The sequence below is a fragment of the Panulirus ornatus genome, chromosome 56 (genome assembly GCF_036320965.1).
Source record: "Panulirus ornatus isolate Po-2019 chromosome 56, ASM3632096v1, whole genome shotgun sequence".
Classification (NCBI taxonomy): domain Eukaryota; kingdom Metazoa; phylum Arthropoda; class Malacostraca; order Decapoda; family Palinuridae; genus Panulirus; species Panulirus ornatus.
The window spans coordinates 32,328,905-32,345,083 of record NC_092279.1 but is presented as its reverse complement, the minus strand read 5'-3'; the positions used below and the strand labels follow the sequence as shown (position 1 = coordinate 32,345,083).

Here is a 16,179-nt window from a genome sequence, read left to right as displayed (position 1 = left end):
CCAAATTGGAGGTGGAAGGATGGAGTAAAAAAGATTTTGAGCATGTGGGGCTGGAACATGCTGGAGGGTTAAAGGTGTACAAGGAATAGAGTGCATTGTAATGATATGATATACAGGGGTTGACATGCTGGCAATGGACTGACCTTGGACTTGTGAAGCATTCTAGGTAAACCAGAGAAAGGTATGTGGGGCCTGATTGTGAACAGGGAGCTGTGGTTTTGGTGCATTACACATCACAGCTAGAGAATGTATGTGAGTGGATGCAGCCTTTCTTTGTCTGTTCCTGGCCCTACCTTACTAACACACATAATGGCAATCAAGTATTAAAAAAAAAAAAAAATGAGTGCTGAGTGTACCTGGTAAGCTTTTAGGTGGAGTAGTGACTGAGAGGGTGGTGGCATGCACAGGGTTTCTGATTGGGAAGGAACAATGTCACTTCAGGAGTGGTAGAGGATGTGTGAATCATGTGTTTGCTTTGCAGAATAGGTGTGGGAAATACTTAAAGAAACACAAGGACCTAAATGTGGCATTTATGGATCTGGAGAAATTATGTGACAGAGATGATACTGATGTTCTTTGGAAGGTGCTGCAAATATATGGTGTGGGAGGAAAGGTGTTAGAAGCATGATTTTTACTGAAAGAGTAAGGCATGTCTGTGAACTGAGAGAAGGGTGAGTGGTTGCAGATGAAGACAGGTTTATAACTGGGGTGTGTAATGAATAGGTTAATGAGCAAGGTGAATGCAAAGGCCTTGGCTAGAGGAGGTGGAGGAACTGGGAGGTGAGTTAGTCATTGCTTGCTAATGATACAGCACTAATGGCAGATTCAAGAGACAAACTGTCAAAGCTGGTGGCTGAGTGTGAAAAGAGAAGGTTGAGAGTAAACGTAAATAATGGCAGGAAAAGAAATAAGTTTTTTGGGGTGTGAGTTTGAAGTGAAAGAAATTGGAGGAAGTGGAGTGTTTTAGATTCTTAGGATTGGATATCATAAAAAATGGAACCATGGGAGCTGAAGTGAGCCATATAGTGGGTGGGTGGGATGTTCAGGGTGCACTGAAGAATGTGTGGAAAGAGAGGTCACTGTCGTAAGGGTATGTATGATGGTACAGAAGTCCTTTGTGTTGTACAGATATGAAGCACAGGGCTTAGACAAGAGTAAAAATGGTGGATGTGCTGGAAATGTAATGTTTGATGACAATGTGTGTTGTAAGGAAGGCTGACCAAATAAGAAAAGATAAGGTGAGTGACAGTATGTGTATGAGAGCTGAAGAGGGTGTTGAAATGGTTTGGACATATGGAGAGGATGAGAGGGAGAGGATAACTGAGATGGTACATATGTCTGACATGGAGGAAACAGAGAAAAAGGGGGAATCAATGAGGGGGTGAAAATAATGAGCAAAATAAAACCTCTGAGAGTCAGGGCCTGATAATGCAGGAGATGTAAAAAGGATGGAGTGAAGTGGACCAACGTAGTACACAAAGGATGATATGCTATAAATGGGCTGACCCAGTGCATGTTAAGCAGTCAAAGTAAACTGCAGAAAGGTCTATGGAGCCTAGTTGTGGATAGGGTGATCTCGCTTCGGTGCACTGTATATGACAATCAGAGAATTAATGTGAACAAGTGAGGCCATTTCTTTGTCTGAACCTCAGGCTACCTCCCAAATGTGGGAAATGACAAACAAGTCTATCTGTCTATCTATCTATCTACATCTCTGATGCCTGTTTCCTCCTGGAACTCCTTTGAGGGGGTGGCCACAAGAATAGTCTCCATAACTAGTGAGCTCCAGTGCCACCTTTAGTGCCTCACCCTTAATAGGCCAATGGCAGAAGGCAACTCTAGTGTAGTGTTTACAAAAGCTCCTATTAACATATAAGAATAGAAAATATATATCTATATGAACTTTAATCATGAATTCTTATTCTCATAAAATAAGTGTTTTCAAAGTGATGAGGACGGTAATAGGTTAAAAGTGTTGGGGAAATACTGTAAATATAAAAGAGAACCAAAACCAAACACTGGAGACGTGTTGAAAGTCTATTGAAGCCATGCAAAAACTGATGAATTTATGAAACTTCAGAGGAATATTGGAAAAAAGTTGGAGACCCAGATATATGCTTGAAAAATGCTGGGGAAAGGAGAATCATAGTAACAATAAATGGGCTACACGACTATCAAAAATGTGTCACTGATGTGCTGTTTGTAAGCTATGCTGTAAGACATATTGAAAAATTCAGGGATACTTGGAGGTGTCAGAGGTCAAGAGGTGTAGAATGAAGTGCTTAAGCACTGGAAGAGTCATAAAACGATGTTGTAGATGTGTTGGAGAACTAATGAAGAGTAAAGCAAAGTGCTTAACTGATTAACCACCAATGGAAATGTGCTGGACGGTTTTAAATGTGCTGTGCTGCTGGAGCAGCGAAAATGTTGTGTACTTGAATGACCACTCATTGGGGTTTGGAAGGCACTAAAGGAGCACTAAACTACTGAAGAAGCATCAGAAGAGAAAAAAAGCATACCAAAATGGTAAATTACGAGACAGATGAAACAAACAATGATTAAGGATTTTTTGCATAACCCAGCATCATCTCCATTACCCTGATGAATTATTTTCAAGAGACTAATGTATCTGTCTGCATTACATTGGAAAAGAAAAGGGATACTGTTCACTGTAACTCAAAAGAAGCATTTTCTTACGCTATGCAAACGAAGGATGATATAAGATTTTAGAAGCATGAAATAAACCACCTTTCCCAGTAACAATAACATCCTTATACCATCACTGGAAGTGGAAGTGAATCATAGGTTGGGAAGGGGGCGAAAATCCTGGGAGCCTTGAAGAATGTTTGGAACTCGAGAACATTATCTCAGAAAGCAAAAATGGGTATGCTTGAAGGAATAGTGGTTCCAACAATGTTGTATGGTTGCGAGGCGTAGGCTATGGATAGAGTTGTGCGCAGGAGGGTGGATGTGCTGGAAATGAGATGTTTGAGGACAATATGTGGTGTGAGGTGGTTTGATCGAGTAAGTAATGTAAGGGTAAGAGAGATGTGTGGAAATAAGAAGAGCGTGGTTGAGAGAGCAGAAGAGGGTGTTTTGAAATGGTTTGGGCACATGGAGAGAATGAGTGAGGAAAGATTGACCAAGAGGATATATGTGTCGGAGGTGGAGGGAACGAGGAGAAGTGGGAGACCAAATTGGAGGTGGAAAGATGGAGTGAAGAAGATTTTGAGTGATCGGGGCCTGAACATGCAGGAGGGTGAAAGGAGGGCAAGGAATAGAGTGAATTGGATCGATGTGGTATACCGGGGTTGACGTACTGTCAATGGGTTGAATCAGGGCATGTGAAGCGTCTGGGGTAAACCATGGAAGGTTCTGTGGGGCCTGGATGTGGATAGGGAGCTGTAGTTTCTGGCATTATTGCATGACAGCTAGAGACTGAGTGTGAATGAATGGGGCCTTTGTTGTCTTTTCCTAGTGCTACCTCACACACATGAAGGGGTAGGGGGATGTTATTCCATGTATGGCGAGGTTGCGATGGGAATGAATAAGGGCAGACTGTGAATTGTGTGCATGTGTATATATGTATATATCTGTGTGTGTATACGTATGTATGCGTTGGGATGTATGGATGTGAATATTTGCGTGTGGGGACGTGTATGTATATACATGTGTATGGGGGTGGGTTGGGCCATTTCTTTCGTCTGTTTCCTTGCGCTACCTCGCAAACGCAGGAGACAGCAACAAAGCAAAATAATAATAACAAAAATATAATATATATACACACACACACACATATACATATATACACATGTACATAACTCACACTGTCTGCCCTTATTCATTCCCATCACCACCCTGCCACACATGAAATAGCCCCCTCCCCCGCATGTGTGCAAGGTAGCGCCAGGAAAAGACAACAAAGGCCACATTCGTTCACACTCAGTCTCTAGCTGTCATGTATAATGCACCAAAACCAGAGCTACCTTTCCACATCCAGGCCCCACAGAACTTTCCATGGTTTACCCCAGAAATTTCACATGCCCTGGATCAAACCATTGACAGCACGTCTACCCCAGTATACCACATTGTTCCAATTCACTCAGTTCCTTGCACGCCTTTCATCCTCCTGCATGTTCAGGCCCCGATCACACAAAATCTTTTTCACTCCATCTTTCCACCTCCAATTTGGTCTCCCACTTCTCCTTGTTCCCTCCACCTCTGACACATATATCCTCTTTGTCAATCTTTCCTCACTCATTCTCTCCATGTGACCAAACTATTTCAAAACACCCTCTTCTGCTCTCTCAACCACACTTTTTATTACCACACATCTCTCTTACCCTTTCATTACTTACTCAATCAAACCACCTCACACCACATATTGTCCTCAAACATCTCATTTCCAACACATCCACCCTCCTCTGCACAAATATATCTATAGCCCATGCCTCGCAACCACATAACATTGTTGGAACCACTATTCCTTCAAACATACCCATTTTTGCTTTCCAAGATAATGTTCTCGACTTCCACACATTTTTCAACGCTCCCAGAACTTTTGCCCCCTCCCCCACCCTATGATTCACTTCCACTTCCATGGTTCCATCTGCTGCCAAATCCACTCCCATATATTTAAAACACTTCACTTCCTCCTGTTTTTCTCCATTCAAACTTATCTCCCAATTGACTTGTCCCTCAACCCTACTGTACCTAATAACCTTGCTCTTATTCACATTTACTCTCAGCTTTCTTCTTTCACACACTTTACCAAACTCAGTCACCAGCTTCTGCAGTTTCTCACACGAATCAGCCACCAGTGCTGTATCATCAGTGAACAACAACTGACTCACTTCCCAAGCTCTCTCATCCACAACAGACTGCATACTTGCCCCTCTTTCCAAAACTCTTGCATTCACCTCCCTAACAATCCCATCCATAAACAAATTAGACAACCATGGAGACATCATGCACCTCTGCCGCAAACCAACATTCACTGAGAACCAATCACTTTCCTATAAAAGTATACAAGAAAGAGGCAGGAGGTCAAGAGAAGGGTGCAAGAGGTGAAAAAGAGGGCAAATGAGAGTTGGGGTGAGAAAGTATCATTAAATTTTAGGGAGAATAAAAAGATGTTTTGGAAGGAGGTAAATAAAGTGCATAAGACATGGGAACAAATAGGAACATCAGTGAAGGGGGCTAATGGGGAGGTGATGACAAGTAGTGGTGATGTGAAAAGGAGATGGAGTGAGTATTTTGAAGGTTTGTTGAATGTGTTTGATGATAGAGTGGCAGATATAGGGTGTTTTGGTCGAAGAGGTGTGCAAAGTGAGAGGGTTAAGGAGAATGGTTTGGTAAACAGAGAAGAGGTAGTAAAAGCTTTGCGGAAGATGAAAGCGGCAAGGCAGCGGGTCTGGATGGTATTGCAGTGGAATTTATTAAAAAAGGGGGTGACTGTATTGTTGAATGGTTGGTAAGGTTATTTAATGTATGTATGACTCATGGTGAGATGCCTGAGGATTGGCGGAATGCTTGCATAGTGCCATTGTACAAAGGCAAAGGGGATAAGAGTGAGTGCTCAAATTACAGAAGTACAAGTTTGTTGATTATTCCTGGGAAATTATATGGGAGGGTATTGATTGAGAGGATGAAGGCATGTAGAGAGCATCAGATTGGGGAAGAGCAGTGTGGTTTCAGAAGTGATAGAGGATGTGTGGATCAGGTATATGCTTTAAAAAAAATGTATGTGAGAAATATTTAGAAAAGCAAATGGATTTGTATGTAGCATTTATGGATCTGGAGAGGGCATATGATAGAGTTGATAGAGATGCTCTGTGGAAGGTATTGAGAATATATGGTGTGGGAGGCAAGTTGTTAGAAGCAGTGAAAAGTTTTTATCGAGGATGTAAGGCATGTGTACTTGTAGGAAGAGAGGAAAGTGATTCGTTCTCAGTGAATATTGGTTTGTGGCAGGGGTGCATGATGTCTCCATGGTTGTTTAATTTGTTTATGGATGGGGTTGTTAGGGAGGTGAATGCAAGAGTTTTGAAAAGAGGGGCAAGTATGCAGTCTGTTGTGGCTGATTCAGGTGAGAAACTGCAGAAGCTGGTGACGGAGTTTGGTAAAGTGTGTGAAAGAAGAAAGCTGAGAGTAAATGAGAAAAGAGCAAGGTTAATAGGTACAGTACGCTTGAGGGGCAAGTCAATTGGGAGGTAAGTTTGAATGGAGAAAAGCTGGAGGAAGTGAAGTGTTTTCGATATTTGGCAGTGGATTTGGCAGCAGATGGAACCATGGAAGCAGAAGTGAATCATAGGGTGGGGGAGGGGGCAAAAGTTCTGGGAGCGTTGAAAAATGTGTGGAAGTCAAAACGTTATCTTGGAAAGCAAAAATGGGTATGCTTTGAAGGAATAGTGGTTCCAACAATGTTATATGGTTGCTGAGGCGTAGGGCTATAGATAGAGTTGTGCGCAGGATGGTGGATGTGCTGGAAATGAGATGTTTGAGGACAATATGTGGTGTGAGGATGGTTTGATCGAGTAAGTAATGAAAGGGTAAGAGAGATGTGTGGTAATAAAAAGAGCGTGGTTGAGAGAGCAGAAGAGGGTGTTTTGAAATGGTTTGGTCACAGTGGAGAGAATGAGTGAGGAAAGATTGACCAAGAGGATATATGTGTCAGAGGTGGAGGGAACAAGGAGAAGCGGGAGACCAAATTGGAGGTGGAAAGATGGAGTGAAGAAGATTTTGAGTGATCGGGGCCTGAACATGCAGGAGGGTGAAAGGAGGGCAAGGAATAGAGTGAATTGGATCGATGTGGTATACCGGGGTTGACGTACTGTCAATGGGTTGAATCAGGGCATGTGAAGCGTCTGGGGTAAACCATGGAAGGTTCTGTGGGGCCTGGATGTGGATAGGGAGCTTTAGTTTCTGGCATTATTGCATGACAGCTAGAGACTGAGTGTGAATGAATGGGGCCTTTGTTGTCTTTTCCTAGTGCTACCTCACACACATGAAGGGGTAGGGGGATGTTATTCCATGTATGGCGAGGTTGCGATGGGAATGAATAAGGGCAGACTGTGAATTGTGTGCATGTGTATATATGTATATATCTGTGTGTGTATACGTATGTATGCGTTGGGATGTATGGATGTGAATATTTGCGTGTGGGGACGTGTATGTATATACATGTGTATGGGGGTGGGTTGGGCCATTTCTTTCGTCTGTTTCCTTGCGCTACCTCGCAAACGCAGGAGACAGCAACAAAGCAAAATAATAATAACAAAAATATAATATATATACACACACACACACATATACATATATACACATGTACATAACTCACACTGTCTGCCCTTATTCATTCCCGTCACCACCCTGCCACACATGAAATAGCCCCCTCCCCCGCATGTGTGAAAGGTAGCGCCAGGAAAAGACAACAAAGGCCACATTCGTTCACACTCAGTCTCTAGCTGTCATGTATAATGCACCAAAACCAGAGCTACCTTTCCACATCCAGGCCCCACAGAACTTTCCATGGTTTACCCCAGAAATTTCACATGCCCTGGATCAAACCATTGACAGCACGTCTACCCCAGTATACCACATTGTTCCAATTCACTCAGTTCCTTGCACGCCTTTCATCCTCCTGCATGTTCAGGCCCCGATCACACAAAATCTTTTTCACTCCATCTTTCCACCTCCAATTTGGTCTCCCACTTCTCCTTGTTCCCTCCACCTCTGACACATATATCCTCTTTGTCAATCTTTCCTCACTCATTCTCTCCATGTGACCAAACTATTTCAAAACACCCTCTTCTGCTCTCTCAACCACACTTTTTATTACCACACATCTCTCTTACCCTTTCATTACTTACTCAATCAAACCACCTCACACCACATATTGTCCTCAAACATCTCATTTCCAACACATCCACCCTCCTCTGCACAAATATATCTATAGCCCATGCCTCGCAACCACATAACATTGTTGGAACCACTATTCCTTCAAACATACCCATTTTTGCTTTCCAAGATAATGTTCTCGACTTCCACACATTTTTCAACGCTCCCAGAACTTTTGCCCCCTCCCCCACCCTATGATTCACTTCCACTTCCATGGTTCCATCTGCTGCCAAATCCACTCCCATATATTTAAAACACTTCACTTCCTCCTGTTTTTCTCCATTCAAACTTATCTCCCAATTGACTTGTCCCTCAACCCTACTGTACCTAATAACCTTGCTCTTATTCACATTTACTCTCAGCTTTCTTCTTTCACACACTTTACCAAACTCAGTCACCAGCTTCTGCAGTTTCTCACACGAATCAGCCACCAGTGCTGTATCATCAGTGAACAACAACTGACTCACTTCCCAAGCTCTCTCATCCACAACAGACTGCATACTTGCCCCTCTTTCCAAAACTCTTGCATTCACCTCCCTAACAATCCCATCCATAAACAAATTAGACAACCATGGAGACATCATGCACCTCTGCCGCAAACCAACATTCACTGAGAACCAATCACTTTCCTATAAAAGTATACAAGAAAGAGGCAGGAGGTCAAGAGAAGGGTGCAAGAGGTGAAAAAGAGGGCAAATGAGAGTTGGGGTGAGAAAGTATCATTAAATTTTAGGGAGAATAAAAAGATGTTTTGGAAGGAGGTAAATAAAGTGCATAAGACATGGGAACAAATAGGAACATCAGTGAAGGGGGCTAATGGGGAGGTGATGACAAGTAGTGGTGATGTGAAAAGGAGATGGAGTGAGTATTTTGAAGGTTTGTTGAATGTGTTTGATGATAGAGTGGCAGATATAGGGTGTTTTGGTCGAAGAGGTGTGCAAAGTGAGAGGGTTAAGGAGAATGGTTTGGTAAACAGAGAAGAGGTAGTAAAAGCTTTGCGGAAGATGAAAGCCGGCAAGGCAGCGGGTCTGGATGGTATTGCAGTGGAATTTATTAAAAAAGGGGGTGACTGTATTGTTGAATGGTTGGTAAGGTTATTTAATGTATGTATGACTCATGGTGAGATGCCTGAGGATTGGCGGAATGCTTGCATAGTGCCATTGTACAAAGGCAAAGGGGATAAGAGTGAGTGCTCAAATTACAGAAGTACAAGTTTGTTGATTATTCCTGGGAAATTATATGGGAGGGTATTGATTGAGAGGATGAAGGCATGTAGAGAGCATCAGATTGGGGAAGAGCAGTGTGGTTTCAGAAGTGATAGAGGATGTGTGGATCAGGTATATGCTTTAAAAAAAATGTATGTGAGAAATATTTAGAAAAGCAAATGGATTTGTATGTAGCATTTATGGATCTGGAGAGGGCATATGATAGAGTTGATAGAGATGCTCTGTGGAAGGTATTGAGAATATATGGTGTGGGAGGCAAGTTGTTAGAAGCAGTGAAAAGTTTTTATCGAGGATGTAAGGCATGTGTACTTGTAGGAAGAGAGGAAAGTGATTCGTTCTCAGTGAATATTGGTTTGTGGCAGGGGTGCATGATGTCTCCATGGTTGTTTAATTTGTTTATGGATGGGGTTGTTAGGGAGGTGAATGCAAGAGTTTTGAAAAGAGGGGCAAGTATGCAGTCTGTTGTGGCTGATTCAGGTGAGAAACTGCAGAAGCTGGTGACTGAGTTTGGTAAAGTGTGTGAAAGAAGAAAGCTGAGAGTAAATGAGAAAAGAGCAAGGTTAATAGGTACAGTACGCTTGAGGAGCAAGTCAATTGGGAGGTAAGTTTGAATGGAGAAAAGCTGGAGGAAGTGAAGTGTTTTCGATATTTGGCAGTGGATTTGGCAGCAGATGGAACCATGGAAGCAGAAGTGAATCATAGGGTGGGGGAGGGGGCAAAAGTTCTGGGAGCGTTGAAAAATGTGTGGAAGTCAAAACGTTATCTTGGAAAGCAAAAATGGGTATGTTTGAAGGAATAGTGGTTCCAACAATGTTATATGATTGTGAGGCGTGGGCTATAGATAGATTGTGCGGCGGATGGTGGATGTGCTGGAAATGAGATGTTTGAGGACAATATGTGGTGTGAGATGGTTTGATCGAGTAAGTAATGAAAGGGTAAGAGAGATGTGTGGTAATAAAAAGAGTGTGGTTGAGAGAGCAGAAGAGGATGTTTTGAAATGGTTTGGTCACGTGGAGAGAATGAGTGAGGAAAGATTGACAAAGAGGATATATGTGTCAGAGGTGGAGGGAACAAGGAGAAGCGGGAGGCCAAATTGGAGGTGGAAAGATGGAGTGAAAAAGATTTTGAGTGATCGGGGCCTGAACATGCAGGAGGGTGAAAGGCGTGCAAGTAATAGAGTGAATTGGAACGATGTGGTACACCGGGGTCGACGTGCTGTCAATGGACTGAACCAGGGCATGTGAAGCGTCTGGGGTAAACCATGGAAAGTTCTGCGGGGCCTGGATGTGGAAAGGGAGTTGTGGTTTCGGTTCATTATACATGACTGCTAGAGACTGAGTGTGAACGAATGTGGCCTTTGTTGTCTTTTCCTAACGCTACTTCATGCACATGTGGGAGGAGGGGGTTGTTATTTCATGTGTGGCGGGGTGGCGATGGGAATGAATAAGGGCAGACAGGATGAATTATGTACATGTGTATATATGAATATGTCTGTGTGTGTATATATATCTGTATACATTGAGATGTATAGGTATGTATATATGCGTGTGTGGACGTGTATGTATATACATGTGTATGTGGGTGGGTTGGGCCATTCTTTCGTCTGTTTCCTTGCACTACCTCGCTAACGCGGGAGACAGCGACAAAGTATAATGAATAAATAAATATAAATAAGGATGAAGCTCACATAGCAAGAGACAGGCAGAGGCAGGCAAGTACTGAGAGTTCAGTTCATATACAATACATTATGTAATCTTTCAATGATTTTCTCAGGGTCTACTTAAATCAACTAATAATAGCTGAAGTTTGGTTAACCTGGGCTTTATGGTATAGATAACAATGGGCTTCAAAAGTCAAATACGTTGGATAGTTCCAATACACAATAATATGGAATAGAAGTGAAAACAGCCTGAGAGAAATCCTTTCTTTAATCTGGGCATATAATCTCCCTCAATGCCTTACACAATGATTGGCTAATGTGTCGAGATTAAGAAAAATTTGTATAACCCCAAATAAAGAATATGCACTGCAAATGTAAACGAGGAATATCTATTACTACAAGTGAACTTACAACTATCTGGCCAAAATTGCTGTATAGGAGGTCTTGTCTAAACCTAACAGAAGGTATGAGTGACCATATTTGGTATGAAAAATTCTTTAATTCTTTTCCCATTGTCATGCCTTCCTGCAAAACAAATAAAATGCCAACTAAAGATAACTGAAAAAGTGCTAAAAGCCATGATGCATGTACATGTGCAGTACTTGTATACCACCTATAGCATATTTTGTTATCCATGCAGGAACGGAAGAATAAAATAAAAATCATTAATTTATATCCATAACAGTTGAGTATCATGGTATCATAAAGGTATTCAAATAACATTATTAAACATAAACTCATATAAAGCACATAAAACTTAGCATTATTCACACTTTCCAAAACATGAATAGCAGCTTCAAGAGTAAGAGAACGCTAACTTCATCTAGATCAAGTATCTCGCTAAATCTGTCCATGTCATAACACTAATTCTCTGTACCATAACGAAAACCAAGCATCCATCTTCATGCTTGCAACACTGACTATAAATGCAGTGGTCTTTTCATCAAATCACTAAAAAAAAAAAAAAAAAAGTCCTTAATACAAATTACAGTCCAAAGAATGAGTATTGTGGTGACCTCAGAGCATGAACTGTATAAAGACAACCCATCATCCTATATTCTGGTCTAAGTTAAAAAGCTGAAAGTTATTCTCAAATGATGCACAGTACAAAGACACAAACATGCACACAAAGCATATTAACTGGTGCTCCAGATAAATGATAATTCCACATATAAAATCAAGACAATGTACCTTGAAAACATGATAACATAAAGTAATTTTTCAAAATTATGGACAGAGTACTCACGAAACAAGTTGGAGGATGACATTACACAGTAAATCTCTATGTGTTACTGACTGCATGATAAATCTGCTTCCCCTAATGGTTTACCCATTGAAGTTACTTTTAACACAAATGTACCTTTCTTAAAGGTGCTAAACTCAACATTTGAGCTTAAGTCTTTGATACTTTGCCTTGCCTTTTTAATGCTCAAAATTTTTGAAAACTTTTTCACACTGTTTGTCATTTCCCGCATTAGCGAGGTAGTGCCAGAAAGAGATGAAGGAATGGCTCACTTGCTCACATCTATTTTCTAGCTGTCATGTGTAATGCACCAAAACCACAGCCCCCAATCCACAAACAGGTTCAACAGAGCTTTCCAAGGTTTTTCCCTGGCGGCCTCATATGGATAAACATTGTTTATACCCCAAAGAATGGATGGAGCATAATACATCACTAACTGATACATGAGCAATTCAGTACTCTGAGAAGGGTCTCTGATGAAAAGGAAGAATGGCAAAATGCATAATGGACAGGCTATAAATCTTAGAAAAATACTCACTCATTTGGCAGGTATCCCCAAGATATGGCCTTTCACAATTGCATTGGTAATTGGTCCACAGGTCAACACATTTGCCATCATTCAGGCATGGGTTAGGGTTACACTGTTCTACACGTGGACACCCTTCCTCAACTAAGACCTAGAGACAATGCAAAAATCTTTAAATGTAGGTGGCATTCTGGTGATTTCTGAATACATCAGAATTCAATCTGTAATTTCAAAATGTTTATCTGAATAAAGTCAATAAAATGTGTAAACATGATCTTCATAAAAAATACCTTAGCAAAGATAAAAGCTTGTCACACAGTACTATTCATCCTTAACATTAAGTGACTGCTGCATAAAGCCTAGAGAAGCTGTTACATGACACACCCGGATGGTTTGAAAAATGAGTACTCTAACATGAAAAAAATATAACAAATCACATCTGACCTTAAATATAATGTTGTCAATTGTCCATACAATAAAGATGAAAAACATTTATACTGAAAGATTTTGAAATCACTGTAAAACTTACTCTCATGGGCTCTGGTACTCTACTTGGAATTAAGACTGTGCCATCCACCATAACATCTTCCATGCAACCCGTGAAAAATGGGGCTCCCTTAGATAATATTTTGAGTGTTGGTGTTGCACCACCTGTAAAAACAAAGCTATTTATAGTTCATCTAAAAAATACTGTCTTACAGAGAATGCATGAACTCCTCAGCAGCAACATGAAATTTTTGCCATGTTTAAATGTAACTGGCCTGATGATGTGTGCACAAGGAGGATGCTTTAAGTCAATGCAAATAAAAGTACAATGATAATACCTGACCAGGAAGGGAGGTCAGATTTTAAGATCACATTTCATGGTGAAGAGTTTAAAGTTGTGGATTAGCTTAAAGTTTGAAAGTGAAGCTAAGTAGTGATATTAATGTGATACAAACTGGAAGTGCATTTAAAGTTCTGTTGAACACAATAATTGAGTGTAGAGCATGCAAGAAGCTTGCACAAAGGAGAACTTATCCTAATGTATGGATGTAAAACCAAAGTGTATGTAGATCAAGATAGTAAAGAAAATAAGGGCAGCTGATATAAATAATTTGTGTAGTGTAACTGAAAACAGGAGGACAAATAGGATAAGATGTTACAGGGTATGTGTTGAGCAAAAGTCACTACAAAGGAAATAAGGTAAGTCTTCTCATATGATTTGGCCTCTAAGAACGCATAACAGATGACTGATTAGTCAAGAAGGTATACTGAAGTATGGTAAAAGGTATATGAAAGAGAAGTAGGCCATGGAGGAAATGGATAAATGTACAGAGAAACCTAATTGGGGCTTGGATTTTCAGGTGACATTAAAGGAAAGACTGGGTTTCAAAGCATAGTAGGAATAATGGTTCCAACAATGTTATATGGTTGCCAGGAATGGGCTATAGATAGGGTCGTGCAGAGGAGGGTGGATGTGTTGGAAATGAAATGTTTGAGGACAATATGTGGTGTGAGGTGGTTTGATCGAGTAAGTAATGGAAGGGTAAGAGAGATGTGTGGTAATAAAAAGAGTGTGGTTGAGAGAGCAGAAAAGGGTGTTTTGAAATAGTTTAGACACATAGAAAGAATGAGTGAGGAAAGATTGACAAAAAGGATATACGTGTCAGAGGTGGAGGGAAGAAGGAGAAGCGGGAGACCAAATCGGAGGTGGAAGGATGGAGTGAAAAAGGTTATGAGCAATCGGGGTCTGAACATACAAGAGCGTGTAAGATGGGCAAGGAATAGAGTGAATTGGAACAATGTGGTATACCAGGGTCAAGGTGCTGTCAATGGATTGAACCAGGGCATGTGAAGCGTCAGGGGTAAACCATGGAAAGGTCTGTAGGGCCTGGATGTGGAAAGGGAGGTGTGGTCTCGGTGCATTACACATGACAGCTACAGGGTACAGGTAGAAAAATAGGAAAGTGATTGGTTCCCAGTGAATGTCAGTTTGTGGCAGGGGTGCATGAGGTCACCATGGTTGTTTAATTTGTTTATGGATGAAGTTGTCAGGGAGGTGAATGCAAGAGTTTTGGAGAGAGGGGCAAGTATGCGCTATGTTGTGGATGAGAGGGCTTGGGAAGTGAGTCAGTTGTTTGCTGATGATACAGCACTGGTGGCTGATTTGAGTGAGAAACTGCAAAAGCTGGTGACTGAGTTTGGTAAAGTGTGTGAAAGAAGAAAGCTGAAAGTAAATGTGAATAAGAGCAAGGTTGTTAGGTTCAGTAGGGTTGAGGGACAAGTATATTAGGAGGTAAGTTTGAATGGAGAAAAACTGGAGGAAGTGAAGTGTTTTAAATATCTGGGAGTGGATTTGGCAGCGGATGGATCCATGGAAGCAGAAGTGAGTTACAGAGTGGGGGAGGGGGCAAAGGTTCTGGGAATGTTGAAGAATGTGTGGAAGACAAGAATGTTATCTCAGAGAGCGAAAATGGGTATGTTTGAAGGAATAGTGGTTCCAACAATGTTATATGGTTGCGAAGTGTGGGCTATAGATAGGGTTGTCAGGAGGAGGGTGGATGTGTTGGAAATGAGATGTTTGAGAACAATATGTGGTGTGAGGTGGTTTAAAAGAGTAAGTAATGAAAGGGTAAGAGAGATGTGTGGCAATAAAAAAAGTGTGGTTGAGAGCGGAAGAGGGTGTATTGAAATAGTTTGGTCACATGAAAAGAATGAGCAAGGAAAGATTGACAAAGATGATATATGTGTTAGAGGTGGAGGGAACGATGAGAAGTGGGAGACCAAATTGAAGGTAGAAGGATGGAGTGAAAAAGATTTTGAGCGATCAGGGCCTGAACATACTGGAGGGTAAAAGGCGTACAAGGAACTGAGTGAATTGGAACGATATAGTATACCGGCACTGATATGCTATCAATGGATTGAATCAGGGCTTGTGAAGCATCCAGGGTAAGCCATGGAAAGTTCTGTGGGGCCTAGATGTGGAAAGGGAGCTGTGGTTTCTGTGCATTAGACATGACAGCTAGAGACTGAGTGTGAACAAATTTGGCCTTTGTTGTCTTTTCCTAGCGCTACCTTGTGCACGCACAGGGGGAGGGGGTGGAATTTCATGTGTGGCGGGGTGGCAACGGGAATTAATAAAGGCAGCAAGTGTATATATATATGTATATGTCTGTGTATGTATATATATTTATATGTTCAAATGTATAGGTATGTAAATGTGTGCGTGAGGATGTGTATGCATATATATGTGCATGTAGGTGGGTTGGGCAATTCTTTTGTCTGTCTCCTTGCGCTACCTCGCTAAAACAGGAGACAGCGACAAAGTATAATGTATTTGATGATAGATAGAGTGGCAGATATAGGGTGTTTTGGCCGAGGTGGTGTGCAAAGTGAGAGGGTTAGGGAAAATGATTTGGTAATCAGAGAAGAGGTAGTAAAAGCTTTGCAGAAGATGAAACCCGGCAAGGCAGCGGGTTTGGAGGGTGTTGCAGTGGAATTTATTAAAAAAAGGGGTGACTGTATTGTTGACTGGTTGGTGAGGTTACTTAATGTATGTATTACTCATGGTGAGGTGCCTGAGGATTGGCGGAATGCTTGCATAGTGCCACTATACAAAGGCAAAGGGGATAAAAGTGAGTGC

The 16,179-nt window shown here is 41.5% G+C and overlaps 1 protein-coding gene across 2 annotated transcripts in view; it reads right to left on the bottom strand.

The window, feature by feature from the left end:
• crb (cell polarity complex component crumbs) overlaps positions 1 to 16,179 on the bottom strand; it is a 642,968-nt gene that overhangs the window by 172,605 nt on the left and 454,184 nt on the right. For both annotated transcript variants that reach the window (XM_071694202.1, XM_071694201.1), the window contains exons 23-24: positions 13,084 to 13,205; positions 12,567 to 12,705 (exon numbers count right to left, since the gene is read on the bottom strand). In XM_071694202.1, the coding sequence (XP_071550303.1) occupies positions 12,567 to 12,705; positions 13,084 to 13,205 (261 nt within the window). The remainder of the gene's footprint in view (positions 1 to 12,566; positions 12,706 to 13,083; positions 13,206 to 16,179) is intronic.